The 20,606-nt window shown below is 41.6% G+C and overlaps 1 protein-coding gene across 1 annotated transcript in view; it reads right to left on the bottom strand.

Annotated features, from left to right (window-relative positions):
- bace2 (beta-secretase 2) overlaps positions 1-20,606 on the bottom strand; it is a 79,229-nt gene that overhangs the window by 38,195 nt on the left and 20,428 nt on the right. Inside the window, exon 3 of the mRNA XM_060833814.1 lies at positions 122-338. Within this exon, the coding sequence (XP_060689797.1) occupies positions 122-338 (217 nt within the window). The remainder of the gene's footprint in view (positions 1-121; positions 339-20,606) is intronic.

Here is a 20,606-nt window from a genome sequence, read left to right as displayed (position 1 = left end):
ATCATTAAATTGGCTCCACAGTTACTTCAACATTTTCAAACAAAAAAGTAATATTGATCCAAGCTTCCTTGGGAAGGCTGAAGAGATAGTGTTAAAATTACTTGAAATATAATGAACTTACTTTGGCTAACATACTGTAGGCCAGCCCCAGAATGCCTTGCCAGTTTATCCCAGGCAGGAAGAAGTCCTCCGATTGGAGAATAGTGGCAATATTGATAGCGACAGTGCCATTAGGTCCTTTTGGAATTGCGACAACATCAGTGCCGAGTTCACCTTCCCAACTTCCCTGCGTATATCTGACTAACACAAACTGGTCACTGGACTTATAGGTGCTCGAACTAGACAAGAAAAGGAAAATAAAAAAGTAGAAAGGTTTAGGATCTCACCAATTTACAGATAGAATTCCTCATTAAGTACCTTGCAGAATTCTGAATAAATATGATGTGGCTATTTCTAAAAAGAAAAAACTATTAAATTCAAGGTAAAATGAGGAAAAACACAATAATCTTGAGCTTCTGATTGAATTCATGACATGTAAAATAAATCCAGTTTTCCTCAGAGTCCAATTTGGATTCCAGCTCCACATTGGGAATGCAATAGAAGGTCCATATTTATTTAAAATATCATCTTTTGGGCTTGGTTCTTTGACTTAAACTAGTGACATATGGGTTTTGTTATGTAGCTTAACGGGTTCAATCTAACTTGTCAGCATTTCTGCATTTAGGCGATTTCTTTAAAAAAATACCTGAGCGACTCAGTTTAGTGACTAATGGAAACTTGTTAATAAATTCTTGCAATGTAAACAAAGTAAATAGTTGCATACAGAAGATTCTGGAATTATTGTGGTTGGGGGAAACACTTGTAAAAAGTTTCGATTTGGAGAGTTCAGTCAAAGTCTTGATTGTAGCTGGATGTATAAACCTGGAGGTTTGGAACCTGAATACCAGAGCTCTTGGCCTTTTCAGCTTAAGGCCTGGTGCTAATGGTACAGAAGTTAAATTGGAATGCTCCAGAGGCCAGTAATTGGAAGACAGCAGTGATTCATCAGGAGGGTCAAAAGAGACAACAGTGAGGTAATACCGCACAGGAACTCGAAGGCATGGATGAACATTTAAAATCAAAGAATCCATGTGTGTTAGTGAGCAGAGGCGATGGGTATGTGATGCAGAATAGGATATAAGCAGATCTTTGGGTGAGCTTGATACTTAATTAAAAAAGATACACCAGTACTTTACTGACAATAACCTAAAATATCTGCAGGAAATTAACATAAAACCTCCACAACAGATTTACTCCAACCATTCATTATATAGTTGTTGGAACATTGGATGTAGACTTGAACAGCAATAAAAAGTGTCATGGACACAAAGCTATTCATCTTGCACTCATCAGGTGCAGGATGCAAGAAAACATGGACCCATCTGTTTCGCCACGTTCTAAATGGATCAGAATGTCACTTATAGCTATGGTTTCCAACTCTGTCGGCCATACCCCTGGAAGTACAAAGTCTCCCAACTGATCTAATCAAACTCTAATTTGCAACTATTTTTTTGATTAATCAACCAAGGTTTAAAAAAAAAATCATCTCATGTTGCTATTTTACTCATGGGTTGCTTAAAGCATTACCTCGGAGATTAATCGTCAAATCTTCAAAATTCCAGGGTAAGATTAAGGATTAGTTTCACCATGTACAAAATTGGCAAATGTGTGCACATGCTTAATAAGACCAGGATCAAGGCAAGCTGTGAAGCCTAATGCAATCAAACAGACTATTAGTATTCAATGTGGAAATTGGTGAAAGGAAAATAGTGGCATGGGCGAGGTAACATTATCCACACTCGTGCCAGGCAATAGCCATTTCCAAACAAATCAAACCTAAAGACCTCTGAAATTCAGTGGAATCGAATGCATCCTTTGAATCCTTACTTTCAACATTCTGGCCAGAATGAACTGGATTAGCCACATATACCATGGCTACAACGGCAGGTCAAAACTTAGGAATTCTGTAGCGAGTAATTTACCTCCTGACTCTCCAAATCCTGACCACCAGCTACTTGTCAGATCTGTGATGGAATACTCTCTACTTGCCCGAGTGAGGACAGGTCCAAGTCAATGCTTGATACCATATAAGACTAAGCAACTACTGGCATTGAAGGCACTACTTCCACAAACTTAAAATGTTTAATCCTCCAGCCCAGTACAGTGTACACAATAAATAAGATGTGCTGCAACCATTCACAAAGGTTCCTTTCATAAAAGCTTGCAAATCCATGAACACGCCCATCTCAATAAAGGACAAGGGCAGCAGATGCATGGTAACATCAGTAAGTTCCCCTCCAGGCCTCCCGCCATCCTGACGTGGAAATATATCGTCATTCCTTCAGTGTCACTGGGTCAAAATCCTGGAGCTCCAATCACAGAATAATGACATCACAGTGACAGTGGGACAGCACAACAGCTCACCAGCATCTTCAAGGATGGTAACAAATGCTGACCTCTTGGGTGATACCAATATCCTAAAAAAAAATTTTTAAAAAATCAAAGACAAAAGAGATAGACCCAAGTAAGACAACTTTAGCAAAAGTAGTGCAGTAGAGGTGAATGAAAATAAAACATAAGTGCTGGAAGGTTTGAAACAGGTAAAGGTGGATAAAATCCCCAGCAGTTGATCAGGTGTACCCTAGAACTCTGTGGGAAGCTAGAGAAGTGATTGCTGGGTCTCTTGCTGAGATATTGGTATCATCGATACTCATTGGTGAGGTGCCGGAAGATTGGAGGTTGGCTAACGTGGTGCCACTGTTTAAGAAGAGTGGTAAGGACAAGCCAGGGAACTATAGACCAGTGAGCCTGACCTCGGTGGTGGGAATCCTGACGGACAGGATGTACATATATTTGGAAAGGCAAGGACTGATTTGGAATAGTCAACATGGCATTGTGCGTGGGAAATCATGTCTGACAAACTTAAATTTTTTGAGAAAGTAACAGAGGATTGATGAGGGCAGAGTGGTAGATGTGATCTATATGGACTTCAGTAAGGCATTCGACAAGGTTCCCCATGGGAGACTGATTAGCAAGGTTATATCTCATGGAATACAGGGAGAATTAGCCATTTGGATACAGAACTGGCTCAAAGGTAGAAGACAGAGGGTGGTGAAGTGCCACAAGGATCGGTGCTGGGTCCTCTACATTTTGTCATTTACATAAATGATTTGGATGCGGGCATAAGAGGTACAGTTAGTAAGTTTGCAGATGACACCAAAATTTGTGGTGTAGTTGACAGCAAACAGGGTTACCTCAGTTACAACAGGATCTTGACTAGATGGGCCAATGGGCTAAGTGGCAGATGGAGCTTAATTCAGAAAAATGCAAGGTGCTGCATTTTGGGAAAGCAAATCTTAGCAGGACTTATACAGTTAATGGTAAGGTCCGAGGGAGTGTTGCTGAACAGAGAGACCTGGGAGTGTAGGTTTATAGATCCTTGAAATTGGAGTCGCAGATAAATAGGATAGTGAAGGTGGTGTTTGGTATGCTTTCCTTTATTGGTCAGAGTGTTGAGTACCGGAGTTGGGAGGTCATGTTGCGGCTGTACAGGACATTAGTTAGGCCACTGTTGGAATATTGCATGCAATTCTGGTCTCCTTCTTATTGGAAAGATGTTGTGAAACTTGAAAGGGTTCAGAAAGGTTTTACAAGAATATTACCAGAGTTGGAGGATTTGAGCTATAGGGAGAGGTTGAACAGGCTGGGGCTGTTTTCCCTGGTGTGCTGGAGGCTGAGGTGTGACCTTATAGAGGTCTACGTAATGAGGGACATGGATAGGATAAATAGACAAAGTCTTTTCCCAGGGAGTCCTGAACTAGAGGGCATAGGTTTAGGTTGAGAGGGGAAAGGTTTAAAAAAAAGAGAGACCCCTAAAGGGCAGCTTTTTCACACAGAGGGTGGCACTTGTATGGAATAAGCTGCCAGAGGAAGTGGTGGAGGCTGGTACAATTGTAACATTTAAGAGGCATTTGGATGGGTATATGAATAGGAAGGGTTTGGAGGGATATGGGCCGGGTGCTGGCAGGTGGGACTAGATTGGGTTGGGATATCTGGTTGGCATGGACGGGTTGGACTGAAGGGTCTGTTTCCATGCTGTACATCTGTGACTCGATCTCAAGGGCAATTCGCACAGTACATCACTCAATAAATTTTGGAACCACGAAAATCAAAATTGTAAAGCACCTTTTAAAAAGAATTAACTGGGAAAAAGATATTCCAATGGGCAGTAGCTGACCGGCAAAGAACATTGGTGCAGCCTTTCTCGCCTCTATCGTTTTCCAAAAGAAACAGGTTACAGTTTTTCAGCTAACACGGTCACTGGCCAAACAGAGTACAGAGAATGTCCTAAGGACGCTTGGCTACAGGAGCCAAGAAAGGAGTTTACGCAAAATGAACAAAAATAGAAAAATGTTGGACCCTTAGCGCTTATCCACTGGGGTGGTGTTACAAATTCCAAATAACTGCATCTTCCTGACTCTTTTCCGGATCCAAAGCTCTGGCTTTTGCTGGCTGGAGCCAACTTTACACAAAGCCACTTTCTCCATTAGATTGCTGCACTCTAGCCACTTTGCTAGCAGACTCTGTCAATTAGGGAGAGATTCTCAGTATTTTACACCCCAGCAAGCATTATTGTCTCAGCTTTGCTCAATAATTACCAGATAGTATACCTCCTGAGGAGTTTGGCAGGGAGCCAAACTCCAACGAGAAGCAATGCTGAAGCTTTGAACACTAATTCGAGTACAAGGCTGAAACCATTAGTGGAATACAACAGTAATAAACACCTATAAAAGCGAAGTTATTTTTATATTAAATAATATACCGGGCACTCGGATCTGTCCATTGTTGTCAGTCTTTGTCATCTATCTACTGAATGGGACACAAACAAAATATGTGATCCAACAGAAAGCAAGGAGGTGGAAGAGAAAATCCATGGAAATAAATAAAGAAGCAATTGGTTTCTAATTAACCAGACAAGACTTGCTGTTTTTCACAATACTGATCAGTCGAAATGACATTAGCCAACCTAATGACATTAGGCAACCTTACTAAAACTTAATTTCAAAGAAAATGAAGAGTTTATGCTCGTAGCCGAGGGTAAGAGGAGATTGCAATTTATTTGCCAGGTCAGTTTTAAAATGAAACCTTCTACATGACTCAGAATTGTAGCTAGGTTTTACTTGGTATCTTTGAAATTACAAACTAAGGATGTCAAGTGTTTAAAAACAAGTTCTGAACTTGCGCTGCACTTTCAAAAAGTTGCTTCTTTTAGATGGAACAGTGAATTGAAGTCTTGCTAGCCCTCTCTGGTGAACAGAGAAAAAAATCCAATATCACTATTTCAGAAATCAGGGAACTTTTCCTGTAGCCTTGGGATAATATTTATTTATAAGCAGATTGTATAACCACTGAAGCAGATTAACCACTTGTCGAATCATTGGTGTTCATGGGAACTTTCTGTACCTAAACTTGCTGATTTCCACTCAATAACACGAACATTTTAAAACAACTTCATTAGATATGTAAAGACTTTGGAACTCCTGAGATCGTGAACATTGCTATATAACGTACCCTCTTTCCTGAATCATGCAGGCTAACATCATTCAATTGGTAAGAATTTCTAGAATGGAAGAGAGCGTGTTTAAAAATACAAATTCGAATGTAAAGTAATATGGGAAAGCAGTGTCATGGTAGTGGTCGAGCAATGTAGTACTGCAGGCTGCTGTGATAAATTGTTATTGGAATTCAAATTTCACTCTCTGAACCATAAATCTAGCCATGTCACTGTTGATTGTCAGAAAAAAAAAATCTGATTCTCCGATACATTTTAGGAAAGAAAACTTGCCATCATTACCTGGTCTAGACAATGTATGACTCCAGACCCAATGCAATATGGTCGATTCTTGACCATGCCTTCAGTACAGATTAGGATGGACGTCAGATGCTGACTGAGCCCACATGCCATGATTACTTTGGTTGGTCGTTCTTTTTTAAGAAGTAGTTCAGTCAGTTTGTGCAGTACAGTAATGGTAAATGTCAAATCAATGCTTTCCTGATCAATGTGAGACATGGCCATTCCAGCTCTGCCTCCCACCTATAGCAAATTGTTCTGACTTTTCACATTGGTAAATACAGCCGCTCAAATACAAGAGTCTTCCCATCAGCAAATTAAAAAAATTAACAAAGGAAAGCCAAATACTGTGATAGATGTAGTCACCGTAGAGTAAAGAGTTTGTGCAGGAGGCAATGTTACAGAGAAACAGAGATCACTTACAGAAAATTAGTGACACCTTAACTTTACAAGACAGGGAGAAGATCAAAAGGCAAATAAGAACTCCCCACCTACATTCAGGACACCACCCATGCCCTCCACCTCCTCCATGATTTTCGCTTCCCCAGTGCCCAACGCCTTATCTTCACAATGGACATCCAGTCCCTGTACACCTCCATCCCCCATCACAAAGGACTCAAAGCTCTCCGCTTCTTCCTTTCCTGCCGTACCATCCAGTACCCTTCCACTGACTGAACTGGTCCTCACTCTGAACAACTTCTCTTTCCAATCCTCCCACTTCCTCCAAACCAAAAGGAGGAACCATGGACACCCGCATGGGCCCCAGCTATGCCTGCCTCTTCGTAGGATATGTGGAACAGTCCATCTTCCGCAGCTACACTGGCACCAACCCCACCTTTTCCTCTGCTACATCGATGACTGTATTGGTACTGTTTCGTGCTCCCACGAGGAGGTTGAACAGTTCATCCACTTAACCAACACCCTCCACCCTGACCTCAAATTCACCTGGATGGTCTCAGACTCCTCCCTCCCCTTCCTAGACCTCTCCATTTCTATCTCGGGCGACTGAATCAACACGGACATTTACTATAAACCAACAGACTCCCACAGCTACCTAGACTACACCTCCTCCCACCATGCCACCTGTAAAACTGCCATCCCATATTCCCAATTCCTTCGTCTCCGCCGCATCTGCTCCCAGGAGACCAGTTCCACTACTGTACAACCCAGATGGCCTCCTTCTTCAAAGGCTGCAATTCCCCCCCAGACGTGATCAACGATGCTCTCCACCACATCTCCTCCACTTCCCGCTCCTCTGCCCTTGAGCCCCGCCCCTCCACTCCAATCGCCACCAGGACAGAACCTCACTGGTCCTCACCTACCACCCCATCAACCTCCATGTACATCGTATCATCCGTCGTCATTTCCGCCACCTCCAAACGGACCCCACCACCAGGGATATATTTCCCTCCCCTCCCCTATCAGCATTCCAAAAAGACCACTCCCTCCATGACTCCCTCGTCAGGTCCACAACCCCCACCAACCCAACCTCCACTCCCGGCACCTTCCCCTGCAACCGCAAGAAATGCAAAACTTGCGCCCACACCTCCCCTTTTACTTCCCTCCAAGGTCCCAAGGCATCCTTCCATATACGCCACAATTTCATCTGCACCTCCACACACATTTATGCATTCGCTGCACCCGATGTGGCCTCTATATTGGGGAGACAGGCCACCTAGTTGTGGAACGTTTCAGAGAACGCCTCTGGGACACCTGGACCAACCAACCCAACCACCCCGTGGCTCAACACTTCAACTCCCTCTCCCAGTCCACCAAGGACATGCAGGTCTTTGGACTCCTACATCGGCAGACCATAGCAACACGACGGCTGGAGGAAGAACGCCTCATCTTCCGCCTAGGCACCCTCCAACCACAAGGGATGAACTCCGATTTCTCCAGTTTCCTCATTTCCCCTCCCCCACCTCATCTCAGTCAAATCCCTTGAACTCAGCACCACCTTCCTAACCTGCAATCTTCTTCCTGACCCCTCTGCCCCATCACCCTCACCTTAACCTCCTTCCACCTATCGCATTCCCACTGCCCCTCCCCCAAGTCCCTCCTCCCTATGTTTTATCTTAGCCTACTTAGCACACTCTCCTCATTCATGAAGAAGGGCTCATGCCCGAAACATCGATTTTCCTGCTCCTTGGATGCTGCCTGACCTGCTGCGCTATTCCAGTAACACATTTTCAGCCAACGAGAAGTAACCAAATATTTAAGATTTGCACATTAATTTTACGAACGGGGATTGTAATAACTTCACTACCCTCTGGGGTACAGTGGGACAGTCCTGGAGACTGCATTTCATTTTGGCGCAACCCACCCATACCCCTACATTTACCCCTTACCAACACTACAGGCAATTTAGCATGGCCAATTCACCTAACCCGCACATCTTTGGACTGTGGGAGGAAACCGGAGCACCCAGAGAAAACCCACGCAGATACAGGGAGAACGTGCAAACTCCACACAGTCAATCGCCTGAGGCAGGAAATGAACCCGGGTCTCTGACGCTGTGAGGCAGCAGTGCTAACCACTGTGCCACCGTGCCACCCACGAACGTAAAGGCTGACACAGTATGGTTAGTGATTCTCAATTATGTGCTAACATAATAAAGCTAACCACAGTGCACACCCAAAAACAACACTAGAGTGGATTGGGGCAGATGAATGAATTAGCTCTATTGGCACATGTATTCAAATGGATTACAGTGAAAAGTTCACATTTACCGCATTACAGTGCTATTTTAGGTACAAAGATACCTAGATACAGATACTTAACATTAATTTATTGGGAAACATGTACAAAAATTAGAGAAGTAAAGAGATACAGAGGAACTCGATTATCCGGCATTTGATTATCCTATTGGATTATCTGGCAAGATCGCAAGGTCCCAATGTTTGGCTAAACTATGTTATCCGGCTTTCGATTATCTGGAATTCAATTATCCATATGAAAATCCCCCCAGCCCATGTCCTGCGGATAATCGAGGTTCCTCTGCAGATATCCAGCATTACAGTCAGAGGAATAAATTAGAAAAATAAAGTATAAGAAATTCAGAATATCAGTCCTTCCAACCTCATCTCAGAGGATAGCCAAAAGCTTTAATGAGGGATTTTAGTGGAGAGATGGAAGACAGGACAAGGCGAAGGCACGGCTGCCAGTGAAGTGAAATGATCAGAAATTCATATGAAGCCAGGATTGGAGAATGCAGAGCTCTTGAAGTGTCGTAATGTTGAAGGTGATTAAATCCAAAAGACAGACAGAAGGGAAACAACATGGAGGCTCCTGATGAAGAGCTTATGCCTGAAACGTCGATTCTCCTGCGCCACGGATGCTGCTTGACCTGCTGTTCTTTTCCAGCACCACACTCAAACATGGATACTTAGCAAAGGGTAGAATGGACAAGAAAACTCAATGGTCACAATAGAGCAAATGAACATGACAATTGATGTAGATTCCGTAAACATATTATGACATAGCAGTAAACCCTACTGCTAATTAAATCTAACACAGAAAAGTTCACCTCACCTCGTAATCTGTTGGAATAGGAGTGACAGAGAACTACCCAAATTCCACTATTTAAAAGGTGAACCTTAAACACCAACTATTTACAGCTCTAAGCCTTCTTTGCCTGAAAGATTTGTTACCTTCCTCCCACTCTATAACCATATACTGATCCAATAAAGCCCTTATTAAATTTACAGCAAATCAATTTGCAAAGCCAGACAGCATTTATCTTCCACTGTTTGTAGATCACCCAGCCCCTTCAGTTGCTTTTAAATCGCTCTCCTTCAACCTACACCCTCTAGTTTTGAATTCCGCTATCTGGGGGAAAAGACCTTGGCTACTCACTCTATCCATGCTCCCTTATGATTTTATAAACCTCTAAAAAAAGGTGTTCTGGACCAGGCCAGACCCCTCAAAATATTTCAAGAAAGTAGCTCAGACCCTACCTTTGCTAGTTGTTTTAAGCAGGTGTAACGTGTATATTCCAGGATGGATGCAGCCAGCCCAACCACTTAGTTTTAAATAAGACTGAATTTATTGACAAGATTACCGAATGAGACACAAACAAAAAAAACAGACTACTGAATAACTGTCGAGTAAAAAATGAGGTCTGCAGATGCTGGAGATCACAGCTGCAAATGTGTTGCTGGTTAAAGCACAGCAGGCCAGGCAGCATCTCAGGAATAGAGAATTCGACGTTTCGAGCATAACCCTGATGAAGGGCTTATGCTCGAAACGTCGAATTCTCTATTCCTGAGATGCTGCCTGGCCTGCTGTGCTTTGACCAGCAACACATTTGTTACTGAATAACTTAACCTATCCAAAAACCCAACAGATCACTGCGACTTAATGATGCCATTCCAATATTTACAACAATCCCCCTAAACACCCGTCAACACAAGGTAAAATCAAAAACAATGTCTTACAAGAGTGAGAGAAAGTCAACCTGCATCTGTGTCTATGGGTCCAGCAGCTTTTCAACATCACTGCTGTGCTAAAACCAAACCAAACAAAAACTGATCTGGGAGAACTAGCCACTTCCCTTTCATTGTATAAGTGTTTTGTTTTAAACTTGAAAACCTGTTTCTGAGGCAGTATCAGTTAGCTGTAATCAAATTGACCCTAAAACCCTTCAACTTCAGAATTTTCAGAGTCTGTGTCTTTTACGACCTCTCTGAAGAAAAACAAGGTTATGTTGCCCTTGGTTTAAGGAGCAACACCACCAAAGGTCATGCGTCAGCCTCCGATGCTCCAGGGAAACTAGCAGCAGCCTGTTCAGTCTCTCCCTATAGTTCAAATCCTCCAGCCCTGGCCACATCCCTGCAAATCTTTTCTGTATGACAAGTTTAACATATTTCCTACAACAGGGAGACCACAATTTAACACAATATTCAAAAAATGGCTGAACCAGTGTTCTGTACAGCCACAACGTGACATCCCAGCTCCTATACTCAATGCTCTGACAAATAAAGGCAAGCACACCAAACACCTTCTTTACTATTAGAGGTCACATGGAGGTCAAAATGGGTGCTCTTTGAAGGATAGACAATTGACAAAGCCCCAGGGATGACCTTGACCCCTTCACCTCCAAATCAAGAAGAATATAATACCAACACGAAGAATTCTGGCCAGCTGACTAAATATTTTGGTCAAAGAGGTGGACTTTAAAGAGAATTTTGAGGACAGCAAGGTTTAGTGCAGGAATCAAAATATCTTCTTTTGCCTCAAAACTCCTCAACATTTGCAAGCAACTACTTTTGACTTTGAGGGTATATGGTTGGTTTTCAGGGGCTCCTTTCTGATTCTCATCAGCTGTTTTATTAGACGATGCATTCTTGTAGAAACGTTACCTGATTGTTTGTGATGAATGGGGTATTTGGACTCTGACAGATGCAAAATTGAAAGAATTCAACAAATGATCACCACCACTCCATTAAACATAAAGCCACAACTTGCAAGAGAAACATTAAATTTCAAACACCACAGTATTTAAGTTGGCATGAGAGAATAGGCACAAGTTAGCAACAAATGGATTTTTTTTAAAAAAAAGAAAATTGATACTCACCTGTACACAAAAAGCCATCATTAAACATACTTTTGGTGGACTACTGAGGTCACAGCTAAATGATTGCATGTTTATCTCAAACACAGTCACTGCACTTCAAGTAATTCATTGAAATTTGAGAACTCAAATAATGGATGAAATAAAACTGCACAGTATTAAATGATCCAGTTAACAATGTTCATGTAATAAGAGTCCTTTGTTGAAACAGTCCACCCACCTTCACAATCACCCTCCCACCCCCATCCTTGCTGCTCCTCTCCCCTTCCTTACTGTTCCTCATCTCCACTCCCCATCTTTGTTGTTCTCTCATGTCCACCTTTACAGATACAATCGCTTCCCTGGTGTAATGTGAAGCAGCAAATCAAAGGAAGAATTCTGAGCAGGGTTAGATGGATCCCAAAGCTTCATATTAAGGTTCCTTCTCTTCTTGCCTTCATTTTAAGTGAGCATTGTACAAAAACATGCAATTTAGCCAAACTGCTCAGGACTTCTTGGGAAACAAGTAGTATACAAACAAACTAAAGCAAGTGGAGGAAAAACTTCCAGAACTGTTTTGACATTTTCATTAACCACTGTTTCTGGAGCTTGTTCAAACATTTATGATTATACAAATGATCTTTACTAATAGGTCCTTACAGAACAACTTCAAAGCCACACGCATTAGAAGAGGCCCACATTTGTTTCTTGTGTTTTTCTCAGATGTTATCAAGTAATGCAAATATACCTTGTGCAGACAACTTAAAGAATGAAGAATATAATTTCTAAACTCAAAATGATTATGCTGTCCCATAGCCCATTAAATGGGACAACTTCTTACACAAGATATCTATTCCGTAACACATGTACAAACACATTGTCCCTCATACAGGACCTCATATGATTTATGTTGCCATTGTGTCCATCCCTGGAGTGCTGCTAAATCAAAGTATTCATTTATCATGTACACTATTCAGGGCTTGCAGATTTCTTTGGTTCGCCAAAATGAACTGTCCAAGATGAGGGGCTCATTATGGACAGTCGTTGTTCAGCTATAAGTGCCATATGATGAGAGAGTTCAGTGTATATTTTCAGTGAAAGCTCAGCCACTTTTACTCTCGTCAGGATGGTATAAAATTTCCTCAAAGAGAACTGGTATGGAATGAAAAATTAAGTTACCTGTATTAGCAGCTTGCACCATACATTTGGTGTCATATGCCTTAGTAATTGGTTAATGAATTCACATTAATCATTACACTCTTGACAGCTCCATTGAAATTCCCTTCTCCTCAGATGGATGGTTTAATTTATTGTTTGGGCTGAAATACAACCTTAATTCTGTTACACTGCAGAACTAAAGTAAGCTAGTATAATTCTAAAAGTAAAACATTCAAAGACTGATTTGAAACCTTCTTGGGGCGGGCTAAAAATGGAAGTTCAACACATCGACCATATTCCAGAGCAGTTTGAACCCACCAATCTTGCACAATTATGTTTTGATTGCTGATAGGATCAGCTTTTGTTTTCCTGCACATGACTTTCTGCAAATAGGGGAGGGGGTGGTGCAAGGGTAATGTTGCTGGACTAGTGATTCCCACCCCCACATGAACTGGGGACATGGGTTAGAAAATGAATAGAGTAGGTAGTAAAATTTGAATTCAATTAAACATCTGATTTTTTCTTAAAGTACAGGAAAGGTTATCCAGTGGGTATGGGCTTCACTGCTGGGTAAGCATTTACTGCCCATTCCTATTTGCCCTTGAGGGGGTGGTAACGAGTTGCCTTCTTGAACCATTGCAATTCATGTACCTTCAGGAGACCCTGAATGCTGTTAGGAAGAGTTTCAGAATTTTAACCTAATAACACTGATGGAAGCGATATATTCTCAAGCCAGGATGGTGGGTGACTTGGAGGAGAACTAGCAGGATGGCAGTGTTTCTATTGTATCTGCGGGCCTTGTCCTTCTAATTGGAAGTGGTTGTGGGTTTGGAAGCTAAGGAGTCCATGGTACATTGTTACTGACCAGTGAAGAGAATGAATGTTTGTGTGCGCAGTCCCAATCAAGCAAGCTGCTGGACCTTGGATGGTAGCAAACTTCAAAATGTTGTTGGAGCTGCATTCATCCAGGCAAGTGGTGAATATTTCATCACACTGCAGAATTTTGATATGTAGAAGGTGGCCAGGCTTTGGGAGGGGGGGGGTCAGGAGGTGTTATTACTGCATATTTCCCAGCCTCCTCTCATATTTATATGGCTAGTCCAGTTCAATTGCTCATCAATGGTAACTCCATTACATTGATATTGCATTATTCAGCAATGGTAAGGCCATTGAATATCTTGGGGCAAGAGGTAGGTTCTCTCCTGTTGAAAATGGTCATTGTCTGGTACACGCGTGGTGGGAACTATATTTGCCACTTGTCTGGTGTTCACAGGTTACTACCTTTGGATTTGGACTGCTTCAATGATGGCCATGTAACCAGTACTAACTGACGCTGAAAACCCATCTGATTCACTAATGTCCTGAAGGGAAGGAAACTTGCTATACTTACCCAGTCTGGCCTATAGGTGACTCCAGAGTACTAGCAACATGGTCAACTGCTATTGCCTATCTGTAATTGCCCACGGGGCAGTTAAATGCTGGCCTAGCCAATAACACACAGATATCCAGGATGAGAAAAATATTAAAACTACAATTCCTATTGAGGGAACTTGGGATTGGTGGTGGTGATGGTAGGGGAGGTCCTGAATGAATACTTTGCTTATTCATTATTGAGGGGGACCTGGTCATTTGTGAGGACAGCATGAAACAGGCCGATTTGCTGAAAATAAGTTGATGTTAAGAAAAGAGAATATGCTGAAAATTTTGAATAAAACATAAAAGATGGATAAGTCCTCTGGGCCAGATGGAATATACCCAAAATTACTACAGGAAGTGAGGGAAGAAATTGTTGTGCCTTTGCTGATGATTTTTGCATCCTCACTGTCCAATGGAGTAGTGCCAGATGACTGGAGGGTGGCAAATGTTATTCCCTTATTTGAGAAAGGGAATGGGGATGATCCTAGGAATTATAGACCAGTCAGTCTTACATCTGTAGTGGGCAAATTTTGGACAGGTTTGAGAGAGATAGGATTTATGATTACGTGGAAAACAATAGTTTGATCAGAGATCATCAGGAGGAGTTTGAGAGGAGCAGGTGATGCCTCACAAGCCTTACTGAATTCTTTGAGGATTAACAAAACACATTGGTGAAGATAGAGTAGTGGATGGGTGTACATGGAGTTTAGCAAGGTATTTAATAAGATTCCCCATTGTAGGCTCATTCAGAAAGGCATGGCATACAGGGAAATCTGACTGCCTAGATACAGAATTGGCTGGCCCACAGAAGACAGAGAGCGGTAGTAGATGGAAAGTATTCAGCCTGGAGCTCAGGGGACCAGTGGTGTTCTGAAAGGATCTGTTCTGATCTGCTCTTTGATGTTTTATCAGTGACTTGGATGAGGAGGTGGAAGGATGGATTAGTAAGATTTCTGATGACATGAAGGCTGGAGGAGTTGTAGACAGTGGGGAGGGCCATCGTAGCTTGCAACAAGACATTGGCAGGATGCAATACTGATGCTGCATTAGTCTCCACATATCCACTTTATCAAAGTACATCAGCAAGAAGCTGCTATCCCATTCAGATAAAACTAAGGACTGTGGATGCTGGAAACCTGAAACAAAACCAGAGATTGCTAGAGAAATTCAGCAACTCTGGCAGCATCCATGGGAAGAAAGCAGAGTTCACGTTTTGAGTCCAGTAACTCTTCATCAGAACTTCTCCACTTCCATTTCCCTGTTCTGCAGCAGGTAGGGCCTCCTGGCTCAGAGATAGGGGCACTACCAGCCACAAGAGTCCCTCCACTTTGCCACACAGTTATTTTAGACCGACTTGTTCAAACATAGTCCCACCTGCTCCGAAGTGAGTTGAGACCCAGACATTCTGGCTCAGAGGTAGGGACAATACCACTGTGCCACAAGTGCTTCCTCCACTTCCCATGTATGCTTGGTAAACAGGCAGTTGCATGGCTAATGAAGGCTCACTACTCTTCAAACTCCCTCCGCTAACCATTTAGTGTTCTTGCCCAGCCACTGCAGTCGATGTTATTCTGCTCCTTCAACTCCTATTCGCAGACGTTGGACCTACTCTCGTTGTTCCAAGTTCCTCCTACTAGCACTGACCACACAACAGCATCATTGGTCAATCCACATTAAAGTTGGCAAACTGCTCACTGCTTCCCACTCTTTTCTGGTCTTTTCCATTTACAAGTATAAATTTTGCATTTCTGCTACCACCACAACCCATCCAGCAATTCCATCCTCATCACCAAACCTATTGTTAACTAGTCCTCGGGTGACTCATTATAATCATAGAGCTATACAGCATGGAAACAGACCCTTCAGTCTGACAGTTTCATACTGGTATCCTAAATTAATCTAATCCTATCTGCCAGCATTTGGTCCATATCCATCTAAACCCTTCCTATTCATGTGCCCACCCAGATGCCTTTTAAATGTTGCAATTCTCCAATTCATTACAGTTCCAGACAGATTATCCCAAATTTTCAAACCCTAAGTGAGGGGGCATGAACTGGCTCCCTTGCTTTATTCATCTAACCCCCTTCTTCATTCATCTAATTTCTGTTGGCTGTAACAAGAATAATTTTAAAATGGACACCTCCCTTTATAGGCATCCAAGTCATAGAGATGTACAGCACGGAAACAGACCCTTCAGTCCAACTCGTTCATGCTGACTAGATATCCTAACCTAATCTAGACCCATTTGCCAGCACTTGGCCCATACCCCTCTAAACCCTTCCTACTCATATACTCATTCAGATGCCTTTCAAATAATGCAATTGTACCAGCCTCCACCACATCCTCTGGCAGCTCATTCCATACACGTCAAGTAATTTTATATTTTAAAAGAGAGAGTTAATTTAACCAGACTAAGTTATGGAGAGGGTGAGTTTATTATTTACTGAATATGGAAAAATGGACACAACCACACAACTTAGGAACAAGTAGTTAAAAACACAATCAGTATAAGTCTTTGTAAAGACTTTGCATGGTTGCACCTGGCACATGAAAAGCTATCGATTAACAGTCGAGCAGTTAATTTCAAGATTCTTGGTTTTTCATGTAGATGGAAATTCTTTTGTTCCAGTTCCTTCTCTCAGTGGATAGCTCACAGCACAGCAATCGAGTGCTTGCCATTTCTTTAATGTGGAAATGTTTAAATCACTGTTCTCAAAGTGTGACCTACACAGCACAATGGCCCATATGCTAGCAGGCCACTAACACACACAGACCATAAGTTGGAATCAAATATTCACTATGACCATAAGTAATGTAGGGTTTAAGATCCATCATTACGACGTCTAAATCTAATCTTTTTTATTTACTCATTGCCTCATTTTGGAGGGGTCAGTAAATGTTTAGAAATTTCAGTTGATCATTAGCTGTTGAAAAGATTACTTTTATATTAAAAAAAGTTACACTAAGAGAATTGAATGCGCAAGGTTGAAATATTTCAATCTGCAATGCCATGTAACACAACAGATGAAGAACTGAGTTTCCACACAAGTATCCAAGACATCCTAGGTCTAACAGCGCAGCAGGTCAGGCAGCATCCAAGGAGCAGAAGAATCGACGTTTCAGGCATGAGCCCTTCTTCAGGAAAGGCTCATGCCCGAAGCGTCGATTCTCATGCTCTTTGGATGCTGCCTGACCTGCTGCGCTTTTCCAGCCACACATTTTCAGCTCTGATCTCCAGCATCTGCAGTCCTCACCTTCTCCTAGGTCTAACAACCAGTTCCTGGATAAGTATTCTTGCTCCAAGCACAATGGGGGGATTGGTAAGCAGGTAGATTACTTTGAATGTGTCTGTAAACTACTTTCCATTCAAGAGGCTAACTGATAAACATCCTAAATTTAAAAAAAATTGTGCAAACATCTTTCTCAAGCTCAGAAAATAAGTTACTGGTAGCATTATCCAGTCAACGTAAACAATTATATTTCCTCTCCAAGTTCAGTCATACCTCATCAGGTCTCTTTCACAAAACACACTCTGGAATCATTGCACTTCCTAGTACCACAATGAGTTGACAGTACAGGTAGTTGGCTGATAGCCAGAGAACGTTGACAAAGAATTTTTATGGACTTCAGAATAAACACAACTTTCTACTTCCTGGTGCCTATTTACTCAACCATAACTCTTCACTTCAGATCCAGGCTGCTGCCAAATCTATTACTATCAAGGAGGTGGTAAAGGAAGTGGAAGGTTATGTTGAAACAATTCAGGGTAGACAAATGAAAGCAGTATAGTATGAACATCAGGCTAGACCAGTTGGGCCAAATGCCTTCTGCTGTAAAATTCTATGGAATTTTCAGCTTCAGTCCCCAGGGCATGCTGTTGAAAACCACAGATGATTAAAGTTATTGAAGAGGTGATTGAACAGCAGAACAGGATCAAAAAGTTGAAGGGTCTATTTCTGTCTCCAGTGTTCCAGTGCAGTAATTAGGTGTAGCTAGACTGCCAGTGGTGCCATTCCAAAATGAGATGCTAAACTGAAGCACCGCCCACTCTTTCTGCAAAGATCTTTCAGAACCTTTCCAACAATGGAAAGAAAGTTTTTTCCAGTGTGCTGGGCTCAACTACAAGAGCAGATTGGTCAGTTGTCTCATTGTTATTTGTGGAAACTTGCTGTGTACAAGTTGTCTGTTGTGTTTCGCCCATTGCAATAGTGAGAACCTTCCAACAAGCACCCCACGAGCTGTGAAATACTTTAGGACATCTGAAATCCAGAATGGCAAAGTTTGGTGCTTTCTTTCCATTTAACATGGCCTCAAAAAGGAAGAAACTTGGAGATTAATATTATTCTATTCTCTGAATGCAGGGTAAAGCCTTTCTTCCCCTTCCTCCCAAAATATGGTTCCATACGGAGAGCTGGATGCCAGTTCCTTTAAATAGATAGAGGCAGAAATTCTCATCTTTATACATGGTATATAAACACACCCAAATTGAACAGTAAGTATTGTCACAAGACAAGAACAAAGAATTATGGATGTGGAAAATCTGAAATGAAAACAAAGTGCTGGAGAAACGCAGATCAGACAGCATCTGTAGAGAGACAAGTGGAGTTAACGCGGCAAAGGGTCATGGACAATAAATATTGTGAATTGCTTTCTGGAATCTGTTGAGAATCTGGACCACATTCTTTTGTCACTTTCCCACGTGGAAAATAAGACAGAACAAGAAAATCTTAGTTTAGTACATTTAAAGTGAAAGGCTACTATTTAATGCAGAAAACATGCAAACCATCCCACTTGGTCCAATCTACATGTGATTGAAATAAAACAGAGGCAGAAAGATACAGAACAGTGATACAATAAATCAAAATCATGAAATGTAAAAGTTTTAGATACAGATGCAGGTAAACGATCATGTGGATTCTCAATTAGTCCTACATATGAAAAACAGGAATGAAGACAGGAAGTGAGTCTAAGATGAATCTTTTCATCTGGTTAAAAGGCAGATCCTTAGAAGGTTCACGCTGCAAAAAAACATAGTAATGGCTAAGGAGATTAGCTCATAGTATACTGGGAAAGTGAGAATCTGTTTCAATATATTGACAAAAATCATCATGTGAACCACCTCCTATCAATTCACACATATTACACACCTCAAAATAAAGGGTCTATTAGAGAAACATAATTTTGCCATGAGTTTCAATGGTTCAGCATTTGATGATTTCCCCATACACACACAGCTGTGGATTTCAAATGGAAGCCTTGTTCTTTACAATTTAGCTTTAGCCATTTTCAACATTACTTGAAAAGAGAAAAAAACAACTCTTTTGATCACAAAGATGGATTAGCTAATCAAGCGTGCAAATCAGGATGAATTACCTAAACCTTCCGAAAAATGGAACCAAATTCCTTCAGAAGAAACACCACACATCAAATCCATCACAGAACGTGTTTAAATTCCACAGATTAAACAAATTTCCAGCAGCACATCAAATAATCCAACATCTACAAACACTCTCTACTGTCCACCACGGTCAAATAATGAATTTATACAAACAAGCGATGTGCGTAACTAATCCAAACTTCATGCAATTCAGAAAAATTTGACTATAAAATGTTTACACCCACATTTATAATAAAAGTGGTGTTAAGTCAGAGTGCCAAATACAAATTAGACATGTCAAGACACTTTTTCTGCCCAGAGCCCTACATGCTTCACAACTTGTTATTCTTTTCAGAAGCAACCTACATAACATTCATTAAAGGATGGTCTCGAGAGCGAGTGTGTTCTGGGGACCTAAAGGAATTAGAGGGTACGGAAATAAGGCAGGGAAGTGAAGCAGAAGTAGACAACTAACACCCCAATGGGGCTGGATGCATATTTATGTTCTCATGAACCACTCCTCTCCATTTGTTTTTAGAAATATTACTGGGATTCAAGCAAACTAATAAAGCCACATTTATTGTCAAACTCTTCTTGCCTTCAAGGTGATGGTGAGCTACCATCTTGAATGGCTGCACCTCAATGTGATGTGTATACATCCACAGAATTGTTAGAATTCCACAGAATTCTGTGGAAGTTCCAAGAATTTGATCCAGCAAATGTAAAAGGATCAGCCATACAGTTTCATCTTGCAGGTCTTGGTACGTCCACCAGTCTGCTGTCTTTGTTCTGAGAGACGACAGTTTAGAAGATGCTGTTATGCCTTGGCATAAATCATTTAAAGTAACAGCTTTGGCTCAACGATAGCACCACTCACTGCCTTGGGAGATGCAAGTTGAAGCCCCACCTAATTCTGGCTGAGACTACACTGAAGTACTGAAATTGTCCCACATGTTGAAGGTGTCATCTTCACAATGAACACAAAACCTAGTGGATAATAACCATTTCATCACACATTTTAAAACCTGAGGAAATTCCCCTAATGCCCTAGTAAATTATTGTCCCTCATTGAAACAGCAATGGAAATTAACCATATCTACATTATTAATCACAGGCACGTTCAGCCTCTGGGCATCAATATTAAATTCCATAATTTTCAAAAACTGAATTTTGGGGTGTTGTCCCAGTTTTATTTCATGGTGTCCCTGTCCCAT

The sequence above is a fragment of the Hemiscyllium ocellatum genome, chromosome 12, assembly GCF_020745735.1.
Source record: "Hemiscyllium ocellatum isolate sHemOce1 chromosome 12, sHemOce1.pat.X.cur, whole genome shotgun sequence".
Classification (NCBI taxonomy): domain Eukaryota; kingdom Metazoa; phylum Chordata; class Chondrichthyes; order Orectolobiformes; family Hemiscylliidae; genus Hemiscyllium; species Hemiscyllium ocellatum.
This window is presented reverse-complemented; position numbering and strand designations above follow the sequence as displayed.